A 27,437-nucleotide genomic window follows, 5' to 3' on the forward strand; every position below is an offset into this window, starting at 1 on the left:
AAACACAAAGTGTATATGATGACATAGCTCAGGATCATATAGCTATTCAGAGGCAAAAAAAGGAGCAATTTTCTGAAGCCTTCTGACTCCTGACACTGTTCTCCTTCTGTTATTCTGCCTTCTTTTCAGTAAAAGGATATTCTTCATACAAGTTTATATAAATAAGGAAGGTAAAAAGAATACATTTCCTTTGCTTGAGGTTCTATGAATAATCATCATATATTACACGTTTGTCATTAGATAATTTGAGACTTCCTTCCCTTTTAGGTAAGACAAAAAATGTCAGAATATTTACTTATTTTTTTCTAAATAAGTATTGGTTTTAGATGTAAGGTTTTATTGGGCATTTTTTCAAGTGAAAGCAAATGAAGCTGTAATACCTTTGGCATTTTTTCAGAGTTGCTTCAGATTGCTGGAATTAGCCCACATGGTAATGCTTTAGGAGCATCAGTGCAGCAACAGGTAAATCAACAGATACCTCAGGAAAAACGAGGAGGTGAAGTATTGGATTCTTCCCACGATGACATCAAACTTGAAAAGAGTAATATTTTGCTGCTTGGACCAACTGGGTCGGGTAAATAACTTACTTAAAAATTTACCACTCATTTAAGAAAATAGAATATAGATGACTCTCTAACCTGTGCCTTATGACTGGGGGATTCTCACTCTTAAGAAGAAAACCGAAGGCCCATTGTTACTGTTTCTATTTATAGGTAAAACTCTTCTGGCACAAACTCTAGCTAAATGCCTTGATGTCCCTTTTGCTATCTGTGACTGTACCACTTTGACTCAGGCTGGATATGTAGGTGAAGATATTGAATCTGTGATTGCCAAGCTGCTCCAAGATGCCAATTATAATGTAGAAAAAGCACAACAAGGTATGTTTCAGCAAGTTTGTCTGTCCTCAGATATAGTCTGTTGAGGAAGCAGTCTAATAGCAAGAGATAATATATTTTTTGTTTTGAGTCAGAGAGTCAAATTCAATAACTATATAAAAGTAGCTATGTTTAAGTTTTCTAGCATACTAAGGGCCACAAAGTTTGCTTTGTCTTATTGTCATAAGTTGGCAATATTACTAGAGTGAAAACAGGCCAAATTATTTATTCCATTCTGTTCTTACTTTCCTCCAGACTCCTAATGCTGAAATGGGTTGGGGGAGGGGAACAAGACAAGTGCAAGAGAGTGCAAGATGTATGTAGCAACATATTAACTTATCTACCTAGGGAGTGTCATAGATGCTCCATTTCTCCTTTCCTTCTGTATCATCTCTCCTTGTTTACATGAAGAGCTTGACAGCTTCCTGTCTAAATTCCTTTAGGACAAGAATATAGACAGAAAAAATAAGCTGAAGTTTAGCTAGTACCAGCCCTGTATCCACCTTTTGCTTTCACACTGTACCTCTATCTCTGCTTCTTAGAATAAAGAATCTGAAAACATTAGTGGGATAGCTAACTATAATAGTCATAGAGAATTGGTAATCTTATCCAAGTGTTATTTTTATCCAAATGATATAAGAATAAATTATAAAATGTTTACACAAAATGATGTGTGGAAAAGTTGGCAGTATATTTTTTATTGTATTAAACTATTGCATATATTGTGTTAAAGATTAAGTACCTTGCTCTCTAGCTACCTAGCCTTTTAAAGCTTAGGTTGTCTTGTATATATCTTTTTCATATTATAAATAGAATCCTCCTTAAATTATAGGAATTGTCTTTCTGGATGAAGTAGATAAGATTGGCAGTGTGCCAGGCATTCATCAGTTACGGGATGTAGGTGGAGAAGGCGTTCAGCAAGTAAGCAGTTGAATATTTTGTTCAAGCCCACTAAAAGGAAGGGAATACATCAACCTCCCAAATATTGTACGTTTGGTTTCACATTCACTTAGACTCTGTTTTATTTCTCCCACTCTAAACTCCCCAGACTATTTAGTTCAGATCCTAAGAGAAACCTGTTGGCGATTTTAAATTTACCTTTGTTAGGAAATCGAAGATATTTTAAAGAAGTAAATGAAATTTAATTTTTGTTGGTGTATTCCACAAAGACCCAGTTAAACATTTCTAAAGGATGCTTGAAGAAAGTTCTGATTCTAACTAGGCATAAATGAACTATGTACATGTATTTTATTCTTTTCACTTAGTTAGAAGATAAAATAGTGCTCTATTCCTTGTAGAGTCATAATTAAAGTCACAAGGATCTATTGGTTAACTTTTTACTGGTAACTAATTATGACATAAACTACAGGGTAAGGAAAATTGCTTTTGTTTTTTGACCAGGACATAGAGAGGTCCAATCACACATATAAAATGTGCTAGATAATGTTTTTTTGTAAAGGCATTTCAAAATACAATTATTCTCAAAGTTTAACACTAAAAGTAGAGTAGAATTTTAGTATAAAGACAAGGCTTCAAATATTTTCAAATTTTGAATGTTCCCACGTGGTTGAATAACATTTTATAGAGTCCTAATTCTGTGTTTATGTTAGAATTATGTCTTTACCATCAAAAACAACCTCTGAAGTTGATTGTTTTCTAAATGCATCAGGAGTCCTATACTATTCCAAATAAATTTATGAATAATTAAATATGATAGTATATTAGATTTTCATGTTAGTTATAGGAATGTGGAGGTGTTCTTCAGTTATGCTCATTGACCATACCCACATATTATTTTCCCCATTGAATCCCATTATCTAAAGTATAATAAATAATACACTTATATGATGATGCCATGAATCATTTTTTCTTTATTTAGGGCTTATTAAAACTATTGGAAGGCACGATAGTCAATGTTCCAGAAAAGAATTCCCGGAAGCTACGTGGAGAAACTGTACAAGTTGATACAACAAACATTCTGTTTGTTGCATCTGGTGCTTTTAATGGTTTGGACAGAATCATCAGCAGGAGGAAAAATGAAAAGGTAAGTTTTTCTGAATGGTTAACTAGGAGAGCATTTGAAGTTAGAGGATAGACCCTCAGTTTCTAATCTTGTATCTGCTTTCTGCCAGTTAGGTGTTCTTAGAGTATACCAGAAATATATTCCTAGTTATTTTTTAAATTTCAGAGTAGTGATTTGGAAGATTTTAAATACCATCTTTATATTGGCATTTTTAAAGTATGACTTGATTTTGATTTTATATTCGTCTGAGTTTTTTTTATTATTTGAGGTAACTGCGAAATCAATAAAATTTCTACTCATTTCTCTTTCCCAATTCACTAGAGCACAGTAAAGGGCTTATTTCCATTGCCCCTGCCCATAGAGTCTATAGATCACTGCTGACATTCACAAGTGGAGGAAAGTAGTTTGGAGGTTGAGGGAGGGTTGTGATCTCACCTAGTTTATAGATATTTCTTAAACATTCTTATAAGCCTTGATTTTAGCTGGAATTTATTTTTTCATATCCTCAAGGTTCATGCCCAGTACCTACTTATGATAAAACATAATATCAGCATAGTGGCAAGAACCCCAAAAACATGCCTATTTTCCATGCTTTTGTGTTTTACGTAATAGCTACAAATGATACCTTTTATATTATATGTTTAGGTTTATATAATACCTAAATGAATGTATCATAGATCAGTTCTTTTGTATATTGCCTGCTTTAAGTCTTCTTGGCCTTACATGTTTAGTAGCTGTTTACTTGAGTTTTTTAGTTTGGTATTCAGTTCAGTTCAGTCGCTCAGTCGTGTCCGACTCTTTGCGACCCCATGAATCGCAGCACACCAGGCCTCCCTGTCCATCACCAACTCCCGGAGTTCACTCAGATTCACGTCCATCGAGTCAGTGATGCTATCCAGCCATCTCATCCTCTGTCATCCCCTTCTCCTCCTGCCCCCAGTCCCTCCCAGCATCAAAGTCTTTTCCAATAAGTCAACTCTTCGCATGAGGTGGCCAAAGTACTGGACTTTCAGCTTTAGCATCATTAGTTTAGTAGTAGTAAAAAAAAAAAAAAAAAGCTCTGCTAATGGAACAGTTGCCTGTGGTCATTTCTTTGCATAGCCTAGAGGAGAAACCTCTTATAAGGCTACCAGCTGAGCCATGTAGTGCTGTTTCTTCTCAGCATCAGACCTTATTCAGCATGGATAAGGTTAGATTTTTATTTTTCATATTAATCAATTTGTGTTTTTCTTGCTTTTGAAATTCTGCACAAGTTAGCCTAAAAAAATTAGAAGAAATTATTTTTGTGTGTGTGCATGCACGATATGAAAGAGATGGGGGAGAGTGGGAGATAGAACTTTATATTCGAAATTCTGTAACCAAAAGCAAGGACCATGTTCTTATATTTATTTATAATTCATACTTGCAAATAAAATTGAAACTAGAAACATGTAGAAAAGAACAGTTAAAAGTAATGTTAGTAAAGAGATCAGAAATGGGTAGAAAGAAGGTTTACATCATTTCAAGTTAGTGGAAATTAAGTCACTGTTTATCTTTGAACTTCTTAATGAAATTAGGGAGAAATCATGAGCTAGTTTTTATTCCCTGAAAGAGGAAGGGTATAATCTCTTCATGAAAGACGGATTTTAAAAGATAGATTTTTATGAAAAGAAAACAGGGACATGAAAGAGTCTATAACAGTGATTTTATGAAGGATTAAACACTTCCATTTGGCTATTGTTTTTATCAAACCTCATTGAAAGCCAGGCTTACAGTATTAAATAATATACCTATATCCTGACCATATGAAACCTATTGCCTTTGCTCATGTTTTCCCCTACCTCAGTTCAGTTGGTAGATATGTGTTCATTCTTTAAGATTCTGTTAAATGATGAGTCAGTTCCTCTGTGAGGACTTTCTTGGTCACTTCCTACCCTCCCTCCCCAGATTGTGCCTCTTTTCTTCCTTTCCACTGCTGAGGTTTCCTGCACAGTTGTCCTTCATTGCAGTTATGATGCTTTAATATCTTCATGTGTTCTCAGACTCAGAACGAACCAGAGGGGAGGATGGGGATAAGGAATAGTTAGGGAGTTTGGGATGGACATGTTCAGTTTAGTTGCTCAGTTGTGTCTGTTTGCGACCCCATGGACTGAAGCATGCCAGACTTCCCTGTCCATCACCAACTCCCGGAGCTTGCTCAAACTCATGTCCATCAAGCCAGTGATACCACCCAGCCATCCCATCATCTGTCATCCCTGTTTCCTCTTGCCTTCAATCTTTCCCAGCATCAGGGTCTTATCCAGTGAGTTAGTTCTTTGCATCAGGTGACCAAAGTATTGGAGTTTCAGCTTCAGCATCAGTCCTTCCAGTGAATATTCAGGACTGATTTCCTTTAGGATGGACTGGTTGGATCTCCTTACAGTCCAAAGGACTCTCAAGAGTCTTCTCCAACACCACAGTTCAGAAGCATCAATTCTTTAGTGCTCAGCTTTCTCTATAGTCCAGCTCTCACATCCATACATAACCACTGGAAAAACCATAGCTTTGACTAGCCAGACCTTTGTCGGCAAAGTAGTCTCTGCTTTTTTAATGTGCTGTCTAGGTGGCTCATAGCTTTTCTTCCAAGGAGCAAGCATCTTTTAATTTCATGGCCGCAGTCACCATCTGCGGTGATTTTAGAGACCAAGAAAAATAGTCTCTCACTGTTTCCATTGTTTCTCCATCTATTTGCCATGAAGTGATGGCACCCGTTGCCATGATCTTTGTTTTTGAATTGTTGAGTTTTAAGCCAACTTTTTCACTCTTCTCTTTCACTTTCATCAAGAGGCTCTTTAGTTCTTTTTCACTTTCTGCCATAAGGGTGGTGTCATCTGCGGGTCATCTGGATGGACATGTACACACTGCTATATTTAAAATGGATAACCAACAAGACCCTACTATATAGCACACAGAACTCTGCTCAGTGTTATGTGCCAGCCTGAATGTGAGAGGAGCTTGGGGGAGAATGGATATATGTCTATGTGTGGCCAACTCCCTTTGCTGTTCCCCTTAAACTATCACAACATTGAAAATTGGCTATACCCCAATACAAAATTGGAGAAGGCAGTGGCACCCCACTCCAGTACTCTTGCCTGGAAAATCCCATGGACAGAGGAGCCTGGTAGGCTTCAGTCTATGAGGTCTCTAAGAGTCGGACACAACTGAGGGACTTCACTTTCATTTTTCACTTTCATGCACTGGAGAAGGAAATGGCAACCCACTCCAGTGTTCTTGCCTGGAGAATCCCAGGGACGGTGGAGCCTGGTGGGCTGCCATCTATGGGGTTGCACAGAGTCGGACACGACTGAAGCGACTTAGCAGCAGCAGCAGCAGCAACACAAAATAAAAAATTTTAAAAAATATATATTTGTATGTGTTCTCACTATGAATAAACACTTTTAAGTTAGGATAAGGACTGTCTTCAGGCTTATATCCCCAGTGTTTTATAATAATGCTTTATAATATATATAAACCTTACCATGGGCATCACCAAATGGTCAATACCAAAATCAGATTGATTACATTCTTTGTGACTGAAGATGGAGAAGCTGTATACAGTTAGCAAAAACAAGACTTGGAGCTGACTGTGGCTCAGATTATTAGCTTCTCTGCAAAATTCAAGCTTAACCTAAAGAAAGGGGAAAACTAATAGGCCAGTCAGGTACAACTTAAATCTCCTGTGAACAACAGTGGAGGTGACGCATAGATTCAAGGGATTAGATCTAGTAAACTAGAGTGGCTGCCAAACTATGGACAGAGCTTGGTAATATTGTTCAGGAGACAGTGAACAAAACCATCCCAAAGAAAAAGAAAAGAAAGCTAAGTGGTTGTTGGAGGAGGCTTTACAAAAAACTGAAGAAAGAAGAGATGCAAAAAGCAAGGGAGAAAGGGAACTGTACATCCAACTAAATGCAGAGTTCCAGAAAATACCAAGGAGAGACAAGAAGGCCTTCTTCAATGAATAGTGCAAAGAAATAGAGGAAAAATAGCTGAAGGGGAAAGACTAGAGATCTCCTTAAGAAAATTGGAAATATCAAAGGAACATTTCATCCAGAGATAGGCACAATAAAGGACAGAAACAGGTAAAGATCTAATAGAAGCAGAAGAGTTAAAGAAGAGATGGAAAAAAATACACAGAAGAACTGTACAAAAAAGATCGTAATGACCCGGATAACCATGATGGTGTTGGTATGGTCACTCACTCAGAGCCAGACATCCTGGAGTGTGAAGTCAAATGGGCCTTACAAAGCACTGCTGCCAGTAAAGCTAGTGGAGGTGATGAAATCCAGCAGAGCTATTTAAAATCCTAAAAGATGGTGCTCTCAAAGTGCTGCACTCAATATATCAGCACATTTGGAAAACTCATCAGTGGCCACAGGACTGGAAAAGGTCCATCCTCATCCCAGTTCCCAAGAAAGGCAGTACTAAAGAATGTTAAACCACTGGACAATTGCACTCATCTCCCATGCTAGTAAGGTCATGCTCAGAATCCTGCATGCTGGGCTTCAGCATTATCTGAACTGAGAACTTTTAGATCTTCAAGCTGGATTTAGAAAAGGCAGAGCAACCAGAGAGGTCAAATTGTCAACATTCACTAGATCATAAAAGTAAGGGAATTCCAGAAAAACTATTTACCTCTGTTTCATTGACTGCGCTAATGCCTTTGACTGTGTGGATCATAAAAACTGTGGAAAACTCTTAAAGAGATGGGCATACCAAACCATCTTACCTGCTTCCTGAGAAACCTGTATGCAGCAGCTAGAACCTTGTATGGAACAACTGACTGGTTCAGGATTGAGAAAGGAGTATGACAATGCTGTTTATTGTTACCCCGTTTATTTAACTTACACGCAGAGCATATCATGCGAAATGCTGGGCTGGATGAGTTATAAGCTGGAATCAAGAGATTTATAACCTCAGATATGTTGGATGATACTACTCTAATGGCAGAAAGTAAAGAGGAACTAAAGAACCTCTTGATGTGAGTGAAGGAGGAAAGTGAAAAAGCTGGCTTAAAACTCAGTATTAAAAAAACTAAGATCATGGCTTCTGGTCTTATCACTTCATGGCAAATAGATGGGGAAACGGTGGAAACAGAAAGTTTATTTTCTCGGGCTCCAAAATCACTGCGAATGGTGACTGTAGCCACGAAATTAAAGGATGCTCGCTCCTTGGAAGAAAAGCTTGACCAACCTAGACAGCATGTTAAAAAGCAGAAACATCACTTTGCCAACAAGTTCTGTGTAGTCAAAGCTATGATTTTTTCAGTAGTCATGTACAGATGTGGGAATTGGGCCATGAAGAAGGCTGAGTGCCAATGAATTGATGCTTTCAAATTGTGGTGCTGTAGAAGACTCTTGAGAGTCCCTTGGACAACAAGGAGATCAAACCAGTTAATCCTAAAGGAGATAAACCCTGAATATTTGTTGGAAGGACTGATGCTGAAGCTGAAGCTCAGCTGATGCAAACAGCAGACTCATTGGAAAAGACCCTGACATTGGGAAAGATTGAAGGCAGAAGGAGAAGAGAGCGACAGAGGATAAGATGAATCACTGATTCAATGGACATGAACTTGGGCAAATTCCAGGAGATGGTGAGGAACAGGGAAGCCTGGTGTGCTGTAGTCCACGGGGTTGTAAAGAGTTGGCCATGACTTGGCAACTGAACAATAGCACGCCTGTAGAGCAGAAGTGGAGACACAAACGCTGAGAACAGACTTACGGACACTGCTGGAGCGGGAGGAAGGAGAGGGTGGGATGTACGGAGAGGGTAACATGGAAACATGGCCAGTGGGGCCATGGGAAGAGATGGCCAGGGGGAATTTGCTGTGTGACTCAGAGAGCTCGTACTGGGGCTTGGTAAAAACCTGATGGGGTGGGGAGGGAGGTGGGAGGGATGTTCAAGTGGGAGGGGACATGGGTAAACCTATGACTGATTGATGTTAATGTTTGGTAGAAACCAATAGAATACTGTAAGGCAATTATCCTTCAATTGATGTACGGCAAAACCAATACAATATTGTAATTAACCTCCAATTAAAATAAATTTATATTAAAAAAATAAAAATAATTTTTTTAAAAAGGAAAGGTACATCCTAAAGAAATATTTTTAGTGTTTATTGAAAGCAAAATTCTTTGCTTTCTGATAGAGTCACTGTCCACATACACAGAATATTTAGAATTAACTTAGACTGTTTTCTCATATATCATGTACTTCTTTTGTACTTTTGACAAAAGTTGTATGACATATCAAAATCAAACTCTATGACAGTTACCTGGAGTATAGTTCTTTATACTGAGTAAAGCAAGGTCCATACATTGTAGATACACAACCTTTTGCAACAAAGTTACCATTTTTGTTTGATGTCATCCTTACATGCTCTTTTATAAAATCTAACTCATACAGTGTTCTAACTCATCGTATAATCTGATAGTATGCAACCCCAAATTATGATTTTAGTAGAATACTTAGCAATGACTTAAGACACTTGTGGATAATTTACTTGTAAGACTGCTTGTTCCATAGGCTCTACTCCTGTTAGTATTACAGAATTGACTTTGATTACAAAATAATTACTATCTCTACTTTCTTGCACATTTTGGAAGTTATACTAGTTGAGAGGTCTGGGAAATGTCCTGCGATATCATAATCTGAGTTCTAAGGGACTTCCCTTCACAGTTCTTACCTACTTACTAGAATTCATTCTTCTGAGAGTTGGTTGGGTTCTCAGTTCTGAAGGCAGATAGACCTAAGTTTGAATCCTGGTTGTTAACCACTAGCAGAAATGAGAGCTTAAGGTACTTAACCTCTCTAAGCCTTTTTTATTCATTGTAAAATATAAATGATAATACTTTGTTCTGTTGCAAAGATCACGTGAGATATGCATGCAGAATGCTGAACACGATGCAGCTTCATTCTGTTATTTGTAATACCTGTGTTTTCTTTGGCAGTATCTTGGATTTGGAACACCATCTAATCTGGGAAAAGGTAGAAGGGCTGCAGCTGCTGCTGACCTTGCCAATCGAAGTGGAGAATCGAATACTCACCAAGACATTGAAGAAAAAGATCGTTTATTACGTCATGTGGAAGCCAGAGATCTCATTGAGTTTGGCATGATTCCTGAGTTTGTGGGACGGTTGCCTGTGGTAGTTCCTTTGCATAGCCTAGATGAGAAAACACTTGTACAAATACTAACTGAGCCACGTAATGCTGTTATCCCTCAGTACCAAGCCTTATTCAGCATGGATAAGGTTAGATCTTTATTTTTTATACTTACTTACGTGTATTTTTTGCTATGGAAAATCTGCATATGTTAGCCTAACAAATTAAAAAGCAGTACTTCTCGTCTGGAATACCAGCCTGTGTGTGTGCGCGTGTGCACTCAGTTGCTCAGTCATATCTGACTCTGCCACACCGTGGACTGTAGCCTGCCAGGCTCCTCTGTCCATGGAATTTTCCAGGCAAGAATACTGGAGTGGGTTGCCATTTCCCCTCTTCCAGGGGATCTTCCCAGCCTAAGGATTGAGCCTGTGTCTCCTGCATTGGCAGACAGATTCTGTTGGCAGGAACAGGCCAGCCTATCACTCACTAAATATGGATCTAGGAATCAGGGAAGGCACGTTGTGTTGTGTTAGACACTTATGAGTTGGCTTAATTTTTTTTCTTAATTAAAGTCAGCATTGTAGCTTGAAGCCTAAGGATAGATATTGAGAGAAATGCTAGCAGCCTATGGCTAACCCCGCAAGCTAGGCACACAGAATTGTCTTTTCAGTCTTGATATTCTAAATCCTTTCATTATGACATGCTAGGTATATTTTTTCCTAAAGTTAGCTCTCACATCTACTTCTCTGCAGTCAGACACTTGGAGCCATATATCCAATCAGATAGCAAATGTTTGGGTTTTATGAACTTAGTGTCACAAAACATTAGTCTCCTTCTCTCCATTGCCACTCTTTCTACCTCAAGTCAGTCTCCTTTATCATTCTTCACCTTGACCCATGCATTTGCTTCCTAATTGGGTTTCCCTACCTAAAGTTTGTCTCTGACCACCACCGCCAAAATACTATCTCCTACGTTACTACCAGAATGGATCTTTTTAAAATTATTGAACATAGGGTTCAACCAATAGATATTAAGTGCCTAATAAATATTGAATGAATAAACCCAAAGCTAATTATTTTACTCCCCTCCTTAAAAATGCTTCAGTGGTCCCCTAGGCTTATTTAGGTGTCCCCACTTTTATTGTTTTCTTAGCAACATGTGCAAACACTGTGCTGTAAATGCTATTTTGCTAATTTGTCACCATCCGATACACTTAAGTTTCTTGAGGGTCAAGGTGGTATCTGAGTCATCATTCAGTTTCTAATATTTAAACATATCTGGGTTCAATAAATGTTGAATAAAGTCCTAGAAAATCCATGTTAATTTAGAAAACCTCTTCAGGAACTAAGGACAAACTTTGATTCATGCCGTTAACTGTTTCATAAGCTAATTCATAGAAACATTCATGCTGTTAACTGTCTCATAAGCAAATTCATAGAAACAAGTGCTTTTTGAAAGCAAGATTCTAAAGCATCATGAGAGATAATTACCTTGTGTAAGTTTTACATTTTCTGGAGGTATAAATTAATAACCAAAAGTTTTTTAGTACCAAGATCTTATTTTTTAGGGGGAGGTATATTAAATTCTCAGTAATTTTTTATATTTGTGGTAATTTAGAGAGACTTGTCTTAAAATTGTACCTTTGTTCTATGGGATGAGAGGGTTAGTAACACTTTTTTAAAATGAGTATTTTTTCAGAAGCTTAAGTTACAATCTAAAAATACTTGAGTCTGAAAGGAGATAGGATCAGTCAAGACACAAAATTCTGTGTTTTTAAATATTAGTGAGTCAGTGTACTTAACTTTATGGAACATTTCTTAACCTGTAAAGTCAAGGCATTCACCTCTTGTTATAAAAAGACCAATAATGGTGATAGGTAGTAATAGATCAAATATTGCATGATTTTATTAGGAAAATGTCATCATCAAATATAATCTGAATTATTTCTTTTGAATGTATTTGTAGTGTGAACTAAATGTCACTGAAGATGCTTTAAAAGCTATAGCCAGATTGGCACTAGAACGAAAAACAGGTGCACGAGGCCTCCGGTCCATTATGGTAAGTTGGCATAAATTTACAAAAACTAGATTATTTCTTGGTCTGAATTTTGAAAATATTAAACCGCCATGTTTTTCCTTTGGAAATATATCCAGAAATTTGGTCTAATATTTTTTGTGATTTTTTTTTTTCTTATATATTTTGGCCACACTGTGCAGCATGCAGAATCTTTGTTTCCCAACCAGTGTTTGAACCCTTCTAGTGAAAGCACTGGACTGCCAGGGAAGTCCCTTTTCCTCTTTCTAAAATGGAACTTCAAGGTGTTTGCAACAAAGGTCACACACTTAATGTGATTAATGAAATAGAGATCAGGATCATGGGAAGGAGGTTTTTAGAAAACCCTACACAGGCCTTTTGACTAAGCTCCAGAGTGGCTCCTCAGAACCATTGAAATTCTCGTTGTTGTTTTATGTTTGAAATTAAGTTGTAGATACTATAACATTTTATTTCTAAATTCTTCAGTATAGGATGAACTTACTATTTTAATTTTGTTACAAGTCCTGGAGACCCAGCCTACTTTTCAGTCACCCTCTTTCTTAAAGGTCTTTCCCCTACCTGGTGTGGCTGTACAGTGGGTTACTGTTTCCCTACACGCTGCAAAAGCAAGCATGTGGTCTGTTCTCTGAGGATTTCACTGCTAAGTATTAACTTCTCTCATCTAAGTAGGACTTTTTGAACAGAACTACATATCTGTCACAGTTTGTGATAATACTTTAATAAAGGCATCAACTTCAGGTGCTGTGACAGATTTATAAACATGTAAACTAGAAGAAAAGGTAATATAGTTGACATTTTTAGAAAATTTGATGTATTTAATCGGTATTTTCCTTAAGTGAAGTGAAGTCGCTCAGTCGTGTCTGACTCTTGCGACCAGGCTCCTCCCTCCATGGGATTCTCCAGGCAAGAGTACTGGAGTGGGTTGCCATTTCCTTCTCCAGGGGATCTTCCCGACCCAGGGATCGAACCTGGGTCTCCAGCATTCCAGGCAGACGCTTTAACCTCTGAGCCACCAGGGATCAGTATTTTCCTTAAGATAGAACATAATCCAGCTGCTACTGCTGCTGCTAAGTCGCTTCAGTCGTGTCTGACTCTGTGCGACCCCATAGGTGGCAGCCCACCAGGCTCCACGGTCCCTGGGATTCTCTAGGCAAGAACACTGGAGTGGGTTGCCATTTCCTTCTCCAGTGCATGAAAGTGAAAAGTGAAAGTGAAGTCACTCAGTCGTGTCTGACTCTTAGCGATCCCATGTACTGCAGCATACCAGGCTCCTCTGTCCATGGGATTTTCCAGGCAAGAGTGCTGGAGTCGGTTGCCATTGCCTTCTCCAATCCAGCTGCTACCCATAGGTAAAACTAGTTTTCTTTAGTAAATTACTTTAGATCTACTGCAGCAGTTGAGACAAATGCATGTTTGAAGTCATAGCTTGGTATAGATGATTTAAGATTAAGTCATTTTCAAATTAAGAACTACCAGTTGACCTCCTTTGGTGATAAAGTATGTCTGAAATGCTTCTTGAGTAACATCTGATCACACGTGCAAAGTACAGTCTTTGTAGGTGCAAGGTGACCTAAGTAGGCAGAACTGCAGACAAGAAGTTTTACCTTATAGAATGACTTCTGTCCAAATTTAGTTAGAAGCTGTTTTAATATGAAGAATATGAAAGCTTTTACATTGACTTTTCAAAATTCAGTTCCTGATGCATCATAGGGACTCCATAATATTTCTTGAGTTGATGAATTTGATTGATAACCTATAGAATACAAGTATTTTGTATGTAACCTCAGTTTTCCATGTAATTCATTACTTTTTTACTCTTTAGGAAAAGCTGTTACTAGAACCAATGTTCGAAGTCCCTAATTCTGATATTGTATGTGTGGAGGTTGACAAAGAAGTAGTAGAAGGAAAGAAGGAACCAGGATACATCCGGTAAAGTGTATTGTCAGACTAAAACAGGTCTAAAACTTAAGATCATTCTTTATTGCTATGGTTTATTGGTCTGTCATACAGTTGTGTGAAAATCTTATATTCATAAAGGAATCAGTTATCTCAAATATTCTGTAGAAAAATTTTCTAATTTTGGTTTATAAAATGATATTTTGACTCTTCTTGGAAATTGATCTTCAAAACTAGCCTCCATTTTTTTTCTCCTAAAAGAAGTATCAAAAAAGACATAAAGTAATCTAAATGAAAAGATTTAAATGAACTTTGCTTCTAATTCTATAATTTATTTATTACTTGTTTCATGTCTTTCATAAGACCAAAACTTTGTTGACATAATTTTCCTCTCAGTTGTATCTTATCAGTTGACAAATTTGACGTATCTTTCACTGCTTTTATTTAGCTATTCTAGGGGTCAGTAAACTGTCCAGTACAGGGCTATTTTAATACTTCGGGGCCATACAATTTGTATTGTAGCTACTCTGCCCTTACAGCATGATAGTTCAGTCCATAAATGAATGATCCATGTCTGTGTTCAAATAAATATTTACAAAAACAAATGACAGACTTTATTTGGCCGGCAGGCTGTAGTTCACTGAAGCCAGTCTATTCAATAAATATTTATTAAACAGTGCTTGACATGAATGTTACATACACAAAAAATAGGCTTCTGTCACAAGGTATGTTACATTTTATGCTTATCTTCTAAGGTAACTTATGAGGCAGTTGATTGGTTTTGAACAACCTTTACTTATTCAAAGAGGTATAATCTCTCATTTTATTGTTTACTGCTACTGCTGCTAAGTCGCTTCAGTCGTGTCTGACTCTGTGCGACCCCATAGACAGCAGCCAACCAGGTTCCTCTGTCTCTGGGATTCTCCAGGCAAGAACACTGGAGGAGGGTGCCATTGCCTTCTCCAGTGCATGAAAGTGAAAAGCGAAAGTGAAGTCGCTCAGTAGTGCTGACTCTTAGCGACCCCATAGACTGCAGCCTACCAGGCTTCTCCGTCAACTATTAGTATATAAAATAATTGTGGTCTAATCATAATTTTGGCTAATTTGAGTCATATTGGTTTGATCAGAAGCTTTCAACTTCTTTCCATTGACATATACTAAATGTCAAGTATTTTAGATAAAATAATAGATTCCACTTCTTTTGCTGGAGAAAAGGCCTTCACTGTTGAAGCCTGGTTGTTGATTTGTTTCACTTTAAAAAAATTGTTTGGGAAATTACTTATGGTTTTTGGTTGTGTGCTCGAAATGTTTCTCATATTTTACAATTAAGCAATCTTAATATTAGAAGTGCTCCTAATATTTTCTTTCTTTGTGCAGCTTTTCTAGCTAGGTGGATTAATTTATTATTTATTTTTTGAGAAGTTGTATTTACCCGTAATTCTTATTAAAAACAGAAAAACACTGATGACTTTTCATTATAGGGCTCCAACCAAAGAATCCTCTGAAGAGGAGTATGATTCTGGAATTGAAGAAGAAGGATGGCCTCGTCAAGCAGATGCTGCAAACAGCTAAACTGTCAGACTTCTGTTGTGTATATAAAGTTGTCCTTCTTTTGTTTAGGATCGTAACTGTCTCTGCAGTCTGACATTAAAAGCATTGGATCTATCTTGGATATCATATACATGGTCAGAAGCTTTTAGGATAAAAATCAGATCATGTATATTATGTAACATCACATTGATTTATACAGACTGATATTACATGGACTTTAATGACACAGTGTTCTGAGAGAATATGTACATTATTTTGTTTCGGTTTTTAAAAAATATACTTAAAATCTTAGGAGTTCTTTTAAGCAGTGCAGGTGTTGCAATAACTGTGGATTTTACAATAATGTTACTCTACAAATGGGAAAATAAATTCTTTAAAATTGAAGTTGGGATTCCATTCTTTAGCTTAACTTTGTCTACTCATGTTTGTTTCCTGAAAAATGTTAGAATTTTATTCATCTTAAAAATTGGAACAGAAAAAAAAAAAAAAAAATTGGAACAGGAGTTTCCAAGTAGTTAAAGATTTCATGGAAAGAGTACCCTGAAGAGCCATACTTTGATGATTTGTTTAGCTGTGTCCTTAGTCTTGTCCACTGATGCATAACACTGACTTCCCGTTGGTACTATAAGAAGAGACCATTCTCCTGCTAACTTGTCTGATTTATTTGCCGTCTTTGATCCATTTTAGTACCATGAGTGAGCAGATGAAATTAAAAGTCCACCTTAAATCTTTAGAAAAAGACTGCATCTGATTCTAAAAGTAGCATGCAGCATCAGTCATAACAGCCATATGCTGAACTAAATAAAATATCCTAATATTGTACACTTACCTAAAATACTAGTTTTTTGTTTTCTGGTGCTGAATATTTGTCTAATTCTTTGGCTTCATGGAACATTAAAGAAAATGTATGCTTTACTATCAGCAGAAGTGAATGTGTTCATACTAAAATATAAGTTATTATCTTTCATTATATAGAAACTGGAGGAGGTTTGGGGGGCTTAATGAAAATTATTTCATTTGGCCATAAATATTAAAATACTTGGATACCTTAAAATTTTTTTTCTTTCCCTTTATATTGATACAAGCTTCTATATTGTTCCTTCACTTCAGCCTTATTGGAAATTGTTTAAATCAGAGTACCTTTAAACATTTGTTTTCAATTTTTGGTTTATAAATGCTTGAGTTTTCCTTTTAACTGCACCCTACCCCTTTTCTTAGGGAAAGAACCTTAAACTATTAGCAAATTCTAAATCTTGTTGGTGGAGTTGGGTTTTCTGTGATGTAATAAGAGATATCTATTTATGGCTGGGGTAGGACCAGAAATGCACTTCTGCAAAGTGTTTAAGCCTGGTTGCAATAGTATGGAACAGAAACTGGTATCCTTGGTCTCCATAGTAATGGTTAATGTTCTTCTCAGGAAGGGTTTCATATCATAACTGTTCATTATTTTTTTCTTACAGGCTCATCATTTTCCTTTTTGTAGAGTGAAAATTGGAGTAGCTACTAAATGTATTAAAGGTAGTCCTCCAGAAATGGACTGGGAGACGTTTTAGTCATAACAACTTAGATTTGGTTTTGAAAGTCGTTAACAAAGCATAATTGATGTTTTTAAATTAAACACAACTACGATTTGTATCTTGAAACTTGTTTTGGCATTTGAATAAAAGGATTAAATGAAAGCCCTTGTTGTGGTGTGTCCATAATGCAGTGCCATTTAAAAAAGGACACAGGTATCACAAGCTGGTTTATTCTAGAGACTGGTTAACCCTTCACACTTTCATATTCCTCTAATTCTCCTAGTTGTGGATTCTACCAACAAAAAGTCTGTTTATGTTAAACATTGATTAATGTTTACCATTAAATGTGATCCTGCATGGGCCCCACACTAGTAGTATAGGCCAAGTTTTCAAAGAAGCTTAGTCTATTAGGGAAAGCAGATGCAAACATCAGTGTATTATAATAATGGAAGTGAGGTAGGTACCAGCTGTGAATATACTATACAGTAATCTCAGAGGAGTAACATGAAGTCATATTTGTTGCCTATTTCTCAACTCCTAAAGCTCCCTAGTTTCACATTTCAGAGATTTTAATTTTGATGTTCCTTTCTGGAAAATCTGGAAAAACAAGTAGGAATTTGCCAGAAAGGAATCATGAAAATTAAAGTCTCAGAAATGTGAAACAACCAGGGAGCTTTAGGAGTTGAGAAATAGCCACCATGTATAACTACATTACTCCTCTGAGATGACCATTTGATATATTCTCTCCCCTCTCCATCTTACTTGGCCTTTCATTGAGGAGCAAGATGAAACTCATCTTCCCACCATCAAATCTATAAATCTATCTGCTTTAACACCCAACCTTTCCAGTTACAGCTGAAGAATCCCTTTTATCAAAACTCAGTTGCTCCACATTATTATGAAGGGAGCCCATCACCTGCTCCAAACATTTTTAAAAAATACAGAATATGCCAGGTCAAGTTGTAATTTTATGCAGAAAGTAATGGAGAGCTATTAAAAGGATTTTAAGCATGAAAATTGAACATCACTAGATACGTGTTTCAGATTGTTGGGAAGGTTCTGCGGTAAATTGGGGGAGACAACTAGAGATCTACTTGCAAACATTTCTCCAGCACTTGCCCTATATCTCCTACCTCATTGCTTTCCTTCCGTCTGATCAATTCTTTTTTAAAATATCGGAGTATAGTTGATTTACAGTGTAGTTTCAGGTGTACAGCAAGGTGAATCAGTTATACAGTAAGTCCTCAACACATGAACCTTCAAGTTGCAAACTTTCAAAAATGTAAACATGCGTTCATATGTCCAGTTACAAAGGTTAGTTCATGTGTCTGGCGTGCCTTGTCGTGTGTGCATCTTGTACAAGTGGTGCTTTTGTGTACTGTACAGCACTATATATTGTAGCAGTATAGTATCTTTATTTCAAGCCCAGGATGTGCAGAAGCAAGCATAAAAGCGATAAAAAGTAGCTGGTACTTCCTGTGAAGTGCCAAACGATAATGATGAAAGAAAAGTGAAAATCATCAGGAGAGCAGGGGGAGGCGAAAAGATGGTAGACGTCACTCATTCTTATGACATAAACTGTTCAACCACTGGCACAATTCTAAAGAACAAGGATGAGATCATGAAACATGAAGTCTGCTGATAATATCAAAGAAATGTGGGAAAGTGATGGAGGAGATGGAGAAACAGGATCAGCATCAGTGTCAAGTCCTGCTCAGCTTAATGCTGATTCAAGAGAAAGCTAAAAGCCCTTATGAAGGCTTGAAGAAGAAACAGAATTGGACTGTGTTTCCAGAATCAAGACTGGAGCCGACTTTCACAATTTAAAAGCAAGTGGTGAGGCAGCAACTACAGATATGGTAGCTGCCTGGAAATTTCCTGAAACACTTTGGGAAGTTATACCCAAGCAGATTTTTAATGTGGATGAGACAGGACTGTACTGGAAGAGGGTGGCAGACCAAAGTTACATCAGTAAGGAGGGAAAGTTGCTGCTTGGCAATAAAGTAGGAAAGGATAGGCTAACTCTGGTGACACTGCTCCCGGGCATATGAAGCTGAAGTCTGCCTTAGTTTATTATTCAGAGAACCCCAAAGCCCTTAAAACCATAGCCAAGGGCCCTCTTCCTATTATGTAGAAGAGTGATGCCAAAGCCTGGATTACACAGGCCATTTTCCAGGTGGCTTTAACACCATTTCATCCCAGAGGTAGAGAAATGTTGCTTGGAGAAGGACGTCCCACTCATTCTTTTGCTACTCAACAGTGTTTCAGGCCACCTCCCATTTGTGGGCGACTTTCACCCCAATGTCAAAGTGGTGCATCTGCTACCGAAAACTACATTGCTCATCCAGTCTATGGGCCAGGGGGTTACAGCAACTTTGAATAAATATTTATGTCACACTTTTCATCAGGCAGTGAATCAGGAGCAACTTTGGGACAGTTTTGGAAGGACTGTCACATCTACAAGACATAAAAAACTGCTTGGTGTGAGGTTACAGCTATCACCATGAATGGTTTGGAAGTACCTTTGCTGGCTGTGTGTTCATGATTTCCATGGGTTTGAGAAGACGGATGAGGAGTCCAAATAGGTCTTCAGCAGCTTAGTGGTCTCAGCAAGAAATTGGATCTAGATCTGCAATGGGGCAACTTCATTGAATTTGCTGTGAAACACAACGCTTGCTAATGAAGACCCATTAGTAATTGATTGGGGTCCAGAGAAAAGAAGTAACTGAAGAACCCAAGAGATTGATGACACGGGAAATGGCAAGGGGATTTTCTATTTGAGGAGGTACTGTTTCTGAGGCACGGAACCTGAACGTAGAATGGTACACAAAGTTCGCAGCAGCCGTTCAGAAATTAATCCATGCTACCGTGTCATCTATGGCGAGAGAAAAAGAGCTACTACCCAGACATCACTGGATTGTTTTTTCCAGAGGGTGGATAGAATTGAATTCAGCAAGGAACCAGGACCTGTGCCATCAGCGTCAGGCATGAGTGCAATTGCACCTTGCCCTCTGACTTCAGTTGCTGACAATCCTTCAGCTCTGCCATCTCCCACTTCCTCTCCCTCTACCAGTCAGTAACTCTCCTTGCCTGTTCACTGATGCCGGCCCCTGTATGCCAGCTGTTGTATTTTCAAAGTACTGCACTGTAAGATTAAAAATGTTTTATTTTTTGTGTTTGTTTTTAATGTATTATTTGTGTGAAAAGTTACATAAACCTATTACAGTACAGTACTGTATAGCTGATTTTGTTAGTTGGGTACCTACACTAACTTGTTGGACTTAAGAATGCATTCTCCGAATGGAACTCGTTCACATGTAGGGGACATACTATAGATATATCCACTCTTTTAGATCCTTTTCTCATATAGGCTATTATAGCTCATTGAATAGAGTTCCCTGTGCTATGCAGTAGGTTCTTATTATCAATTTTATATACAGTAGGGTGTATATGTCAATTGGATCGATTTTTTTTTTATAAACGCCTCAAATGTCTTAATAGAATTCAGCTTTCCTTAAATTGTCTTTCCATAGTCAAAACAACAAAAAAAGACCCAATGTTAAAATCACTTAATAGAAGAGCAAGGTCGTGAGGCAAGGAGTGGTTGGCTTGCAGCCGCCATTTCTTCCGCCTCTGGTCTCTGGATCTTTTGTAGAGCGTCCAACAGCGCTATGTTGGGACAGAGCATCTGGAGGTTCACAACCTCTGTGGTTTGTCGGAGCCACTACAAGGAGGGTCCAGGGAAGAATATATCATTTTCAGTGGAAAACAAGTGGGGTTACTAGCTATGATGACTTTGTTCTTTGGGTCTGGATTTGCTGCACTTTTACAGTAAGACACCAACTGCTTAAAAAGTAATCCATGAGACAGATAGGAAGAGGAGCATATTAAGAGGTGCAGTCTCTTAAAAGGATCAATCCCTTGAACTCAGCATCCTAGATATTTTTGTAAATAAACTTATGGCATAAATCCTTAATGCCTCTTCTCTGAAATATGGAACATGATAATTGAACACGTGCTTACATTTTGTTTGGGTAATATTGCATTATTAGTTTCTTATGTATTTGATTTAAAAATCACTTAATAAACAAAAACTTGAAAAATTAGACGCTTCAGATAGGCAATAAACTTTGTATTATGAAAGCAGTATATTCCAAGTTTCAAAGATTTGACAAATTCTGTACAATGTCTGTCATCAGCAGGTGGAAACTTTCAGACTCCACGGTCTTCTGCCAGGTAGGACTGGGTGTCATTCACTGGTCTGAGGTCAAATCCATTTCAAGGCATGTCGTGGTGGTACAGTAATGGTGGGATGATAAAACGTACAGTCAGGTCGTGTACACTGAGTGTTAAATCTACAGTGTTTGGGATGATAAAAGGGACATTCCATTTTCTTACAAGCTGGGAAGTAACGGCAGAGCTGACTCCTGGAAGGTGGTGCTGGGGTTCTAACCGGTTTTGGAGGCAGTCCCGGGGTTATTTGGTTCATGTGAGTGAAGGGACAGTCTGGTTTAGTACATCTTGCATCATATTTACAGTTTGGATGAGCAGACACTTCTCAGCAAATTCACAACGGGGAAAGGCTCTGTGAGGTGGCCCAGTGATGGTGAGCACACTCGTCCCCGTTTTCGCAGGCCTGCCAGTACTTGCAGTGCTCCAACAGCTTCTCTGGCTTCTGTGCCAGGCTCAGTCCACTCATCTCAGCGTTTGAAAAGCTACCATCTGGGTCCTCGAGCTGCCTGCTCAGCAAGTGTAACTGCTGTGGGTGGAGGAGACCTGCGAGTCCCTCATATGAAGCAGCAAGGTGGTGTGTGGGTCTCATTCCTTAAAAGCACATGTCCTCCTCTTGATCTGACATGTATCCTGGGGAGGGGGCATTGCTGGGGACACCATCCAGTGTCACTATAAACTCGGGACTTGCAGGTTTATCTGGTTGTACAAGATCTCATGTTTGCATAAGGTGTCCATACCCGAAGGGTATCTGCAGTCTTCATCCCCAGCTGGTTTGGTGCCACTACTAGTTCCTCAGATAGCTTTGGCTTCTTCAGAATAAATGATCTTGTGTCTGCATGGACCATGGATTCCATGTCATAGTAATCTTGACTGATCTGCAGAGTTTCTGCCATCATGGGGTCAATCTGCAATCGGGATAACAACTGGCTCTGTTGAGTTCCTTGACTTTTTTCTATATTATCTCCTTTTGCTTCCTCTTCTTTAATGGGAGAACTTATTCTGGGGACTCTGCCTTGTCCCTGGACTATTTCTGCTAGCAATTCTTCTTGAGTTCAATTTCTGGGAGCGACTGAAAGTGTCTGTTTCTGTGAGACTGTAGAATAGTTAGTTGTTTTTGTTACAGATTCTTGAGCTTCGGATATAGCCTTCAAAATTAGATTCTTGTTAGCTTGTTTAGAAGGTGGAAGTGAAGGTCTCCATTCAGGTTTTGCTGGCACTGACATTGCTGGAGATGCTTCCAGTAGGGGACCCACAATCCTCATCTTCCTCCTCGTCTTCTCCATTGTGACTGATTTTTTTTTTTTTTTTTTACTTTAACAACTGACCTTACCACAGGCAACTTTCTCTTCTGAAAATTTTCTTTCTCAATACTCACCTTTTTTGAGTTGTTCCTGAGGAAGGGACTGTAAGTCTCTTCTAAGCTGTTAAGCACTTCTGGTTCACACAAACGTCCTGTTTCATACAGCTGGCTACTCTGAATATCAAGTTGCTTGGCAGCATGAATACTGTCTTGCTGCTGTTGAAATTGCAACCTGTTTAAATGAGCACCACTGTCTGCGTTCGACTTGCAGGTGGTCGATAAATTTCAATAGAAGGGCAAGAAGAACTATATGTAAGTGTCACTGCAGTTTTTTTCTGAGATAAGGGTTTCTCCTGCCACAAAATTGAGTTCTTCATCAATGAGATCATCTGGTTCTGGCTTAATATCAATCACATCTTCAGAGAGTGCTAGTTCCCTCAAAGGTTTCACTGTTGACATTGGTCAGGTTGCAGCTCAGTTGTCATAAATCTCTGACATTAGTGGCTTTCTGCTCCTGTGAACTTGTAGAAACTCTAGATTCTCTTTTTTCAGGTCTAGTGCTAGAAACTGCAAGAGGTGGCACTGCAGCTTCGTGCCTTCTCTCATCTCCTTGATTGAAACTGCTCTTGTTTGAAGGTACGTTACCATCAAAGAGGTTGGTATCAGAAGACTTCAGACTAGAGGGGTCAGTTGTTACAGAACTAAGTTTATCTAATACTCCATGAAGCCATACGGTGGATCAAATTGTGTTGTTCCCTTGAAACAGGGACAGGTCCTCTGTCATTTGGTCCTGACTTTTCTTGTTGGCCACCATCACCATAATGTAATCAGGAAGTTCTTCATCTTAAATATTCATAACATTTCTATATAGGCAGGCACTTTCATTTCAGAAGTACTATAGACATTTGTTTCAAATATTAAAAAATCCAGTTCAAGAAAAGCACAAATATAAGATGAAAATCAATCAATGTAAACTCCTAATTCTTGCAGTTTCCCCTTAACGGCACTTGGGATCTTACGGCTGATCTCCGTGCTGATTTCCATGACTCCAGGGAGAGTGGTGGCACTGCACAGTGTCCCGCTTACCAGGAGCCAGATGCCAGCTCCCAGCCCGCAGCCAGACTGCCACCACTGCTCCCAGCCTGGGTCAATTCTTATCAACATATAAAACACAACTCCCTTGAACCCACATCTCCTCCACAGTAAACTACAAGATGATCCTCCTGTTTCCAGTTCTGTTCTAGGTTTTGATTCTGAATTTTAAAAGACCACCCTGGCTGGGGTATAAGAGACCAGACTATAGAGCAGTAGTCTCCAACCTTTTTTATTGCACCAGGGACCAGTTTCCTCAATATTTTCACGGACCAGGGAAAGGGGGGTGGTTGGGGGATGATTCAAGTGCATTACATTTACTTATTATGCCACTGCTGATCTGATAGGAGGCAGTGCTCGGGTGGTAATGTGAACAATGCGGAGTGGCTGTAAATACAGCCTTTGATGGCGAGCCTGCCACTCACCTGCTGTGTGGCTGGTTCCTAACAGGCCACAGACCAATACTGGTCCATGGCCCAGGGGTCCCAACCCCTTGATTCCAAAAGGATCAATGGTTAAATCAGGGTCACTTGGGGCTATTACTAGTTGATGATGGATTGGACTCAGATGATAGCAGTGTAAGTGGAAGAGTGGATGGGTAGGTATTTTTGCAAATCTAATGAAAAGTGGAGAAGGAAATGGCAACCCACTCCAGTACTCTTGCCTGGAAAGTCCCATGGAAAGAGGAGCCTGGTGGGCTGTAGTCCATGGGGTCACAAGAGTCGGACATGACTTGGTGACTAAGGCCCCACCAATGAAAAGTGGGATCCCATGTTCTTCAATGGGAAAACGCAACATGAAAAGGGTGTCTGTCATCTCTATGCTAATTTACAAATTTAATATTCCAATAAAATGCCAATAAGGTTTTAAATGCAATTAGGCAAATGGATTCTAAAGTTCATATGGAAAAATAAGCAAGAATGGTAAACAAGTAAAATGATAATGCACATAGTACTTACTCTGTGTCACTCTGTGCGTTTAATGCAACAACCCTGTGATGTACTACTCTTATCAGCCCTTCTAGATGAAGAAACTTGAGCCCAGAGTAGTTAGATAGCTTTACCAAGGTCACACAACTACTAAGTAACAGCCAAGATGAACCCCAGGCAGACTGATTCTGAAGCCTCTTGACCTAACCAACAAATGAAAGAAGAATGAGGAGGGATTGCACCTTCTATTTTAAAAATATTATAAACCTTTAAATATCTAAGTCTACCAGTGCACGAACTGAGAGACCAATGGAAAAGAAGGTAAAAGTACAGAAATAAGTCCTAAATATATATGGGGATTTCGTGTTGAAAGGGCTTCCCTTGTAGCTCAGTTGGTAAGGAATCTGCCTGCAGTGCAGGAGACCCGGGTTCGATCCCTAGTTGGGAAGATCCCCTGGAGAAGGAAATGGCAACCCGCTTCAGTATCCTTGCCTGGAAAATCTCATGGACAGAGGAGCCTGATGGGCTGCAGTCCATGGGGTCGCAAAGAGTCGGGCACGACTGAGTGACTAACACTTATTTAGTGTTGAAAAAGATGATATTTCAAATTAGAAAAAGAAGATTCAATAAATGGTATTGACAACGGAGTTACCATTGGTGGCAAAGGATGAGTTAGTTAGCATCACAGACTCAAAGGCATGAATTTGAGCTAACTCTGGAAGTGGAGGAAAGAGGAGCCTGGCCTGCTACACTCTGTGGGATTGCAGTCAGACACGGCTTAGCAACTGAACAACAACATCCATCTAGAAAATATAAAGGTATATCCATACTTTATCTAATAAATTTTAAGATGAAAAGTGAAGACTTCAAATATTATGTACAATATTACATATTACTGAATACATAAGATACAAGTAAATATGTAGAATGTTACATTACAAAGTTTCTGAGAAATATTAGAGGTCCCTTGGGAAGTGAAGTCAGGTTCATATTGGTTCTTCTCATGGTATAGAGCTGGAGTCTTACCCAAGGGATCATCCATCACTTTACAACTGTGAAATTCTAATCATGTGATACTGGAGCAGAGGTAGGGTGAGGGGCCTCAAACTAAGTTTTGATACCTGACACAAAAATCAACCCCAAATGGATCACAGACTTAAATGTAAACCTAGAGAACTTTTAGAAAAAGCACAAGAGAGAAGTTTTCAGGATCTAGGGCTAAGAGTTCTTAGACTTGACTCCAAAAACCTAAGCGGAAAAATGGGTAAGTTGGACTTCATTAAAATTAAGAATATTTGCTCTGAAAAAACAAAACAAACATGTTAGGATGAAAGGACAAGCTATAAACTGGGGAAAAAATATTTGCAAGCCACATATAAAGGAATAGTATCTAGAATATATAAAGAATTCTCAAATTTCAACAGTAAAAAATCCAATTAGGAAATGGGCAAAAGACATGACCAGACATTTCAATGAAGAGGGTATACAGATGGCAAATGAGCATATGAAAAGATACTTGACACAAATTAGCCATTAAAGGAGTGGAAATTAAAACCACAATGAAGTAGCTACCTATCAGGTTGTCTAAAATAAAAAAATAGTAACTACACAAAATGCTGATGAGAGTGCAGAGAAACTGGATGATTCATATATTGCTAGTGGGAATGTAAAATGGTACAGCTACTCTGGAAAACAACGTGGCAGTTTCTTTAAAAACAAAACATGTAACTGGCTTTTGACCCTGCAATTACACTCCTAGGCATTTATTCCCAAGATATGATAGTTTGTGTTCACACAAAAACGTGTATAGATATGTTTATAGTTGCTTTATTCGTGGTAGTCTCCAAATGGAAACAACTCAAATATCCTTCAGTAGGTAACTGACTACACAAAGTATGGTTTCATTTTATCCAGAACATTTTACTTTGCACAACTTTATTGCAGTAAAAAGGAACATGGATACAAGAACTTGGATGTATCTCTAAAGGATTATGCTAAGCGAAAACAGTAAAAAGGTTATGTACTGTATGATTCCATTTATACAACGTTCTCAAAAGGAAAAAAAAGTTACAGAAATTGAGGATTAGTAGTTAGTTGCCAAGAGAAGTGGGTGTAGCTATAAAAGGGCAAATGAGGGCTCCTGGAAGTATGGAAATGTTCTGTATCTTGACCATCAATATCAGCATTCCGGTTGTGATACTGTAATACAGTTCTACAAGATGTTATCACTGGAAGAAACTGGGTAAAGAGTACACAGGATTTTGCTGTACTATATATTACAACATACGAATCTACAGTTCATATGGGCTTCCCTGCCCCTCCTGCTTAACACCCTCCAGTGGTTTTCCACTGTTCTTAAAATATCAGATCCTGGATCCTATAATCTAGTCCGCCTCCCAGGATCACTAGGTTTCCTTCAGGCTTTCTGTGGTCCATCAACACTGGCATTCTTTCGGTTCCCACACCAGACCTACTCCTGTAATCCACGAGAGGGCTTTTGTAAACACTGTTCCCATTCGTTCTGTGCGTTCCTCTAATTTTCTCTCCGATTTCCACTATTTAACTCATAATTACCCTTCTGACCTCAGATGAAGTCTCAGATCCTTAGGACGACCTTCCCCAACCTCTTTAAATCAAGATTCCCTATAAGTTCTTGCCTTCTTTCCTCCACATCCACGGCCGCACTTTTGCATTTGATTGAATGATTACTTGATTAAATAGGTAGTTCTACAAGGAGAGGAACTGTTATCTGTTAACCTCACTGCAAAGCTGCTAACTCCGCACCCAGAATGCTCAGTAAGGACAGCGGTTTTGAAGGCTTGAATGAAAACGCCCAGTCTCGCGCGG

The 27,437-nt window shown here is 38.6% G+C and overlaps 1 protein-coding gene, 1 non-coding gene and 2 pseudogenes across 3 annotated transcripts in view; 2 read left to right on the plus strand and 2 right to left on the minus strand.

Annotated features, from left to right (window-relative positions):
- CLPX (caseinolytic mitochondrial matrix peptidase chaperone subunit X) overlaps positions 1 to 15,903 on the plus strand; it is a 36,319-nt gene extending 20,416 nt beyond the window's left edge. For both annotated transcript variants that reach the window (XM_040225850.1, XM_040225851.1), the window contains 8 exons: positions 398 to 574; positions 714 to 878; positions 1,708 to 1,796; positions 2,755 to 2,919; positions 9,867 to 10,166; positions 11,983 to 12,075; positions 13,895 to 14,001; positions 15,450 to 15,903. In XM_040225850.1, the coding sequence (XP_040081784.1) occupies positions 398 to 574; positions 714 to 878; positions 1,708 to 1,796; positions 2,755 to 2,919; positions 9,867 to 10,166; positions 11,983 to 12,075; positions 13,895 to 14,001; positions 15,450 to 15,540 (1,187 nt within the window). In that variant the 3' untranslated portion in view covers positions 15,541 to 15,903. The remainder of the gene's footprint in view (positions 1 to 397; positions 575 to 713; positions 879 to 1,707; positions 1,797 to 2,754; positions 2,920 to 9,866; positions 10,167 to 11,982; positions 12,076 to 13,894; positions 14,002 to 15,449) is intronic.
- TRNAS-GGA lies at positions 13,020 to 13,091 on the minus strand. Its single transcript has one exon. It is a non-coding gene; the product is annotated as a tRNA-Ser (tRNA).
- A 4,717-nt stretch (positions 15,904 to 20,620) lies between the features above and the next one.
- LOC120852546 lies at positions 20,621 to 21,112 on the plus strand (annotated as a pseudogene).
- Positions 21,113 to 21,285: 173 nt separating this feature from the next.
- On the minus strand, positions 21,286 to 23,613 carry LOC120852547 (annotated as a pseudogene).
- Between the last annotated feature and the right edge of the window lie 3,824 nt (positions 23,614 to 27,437).

This window comes from Oryx dammah, unplaced genomic scaffold (genome assembly GCF_014754425.2).
Source record: "Oryx dammah isolate SB20612 unplaced genomic scaffold, SCBI_Odam_1.1 HiC_scaffold_26, whole genome shotgun sequence".
In the NCBI taxonomy this organism is placed as follows: Eukaryota; Metazoa; Chordata; class Mammalia; order Artiodactyla; family Bovidae; genus Oryx; species Oryx dammah.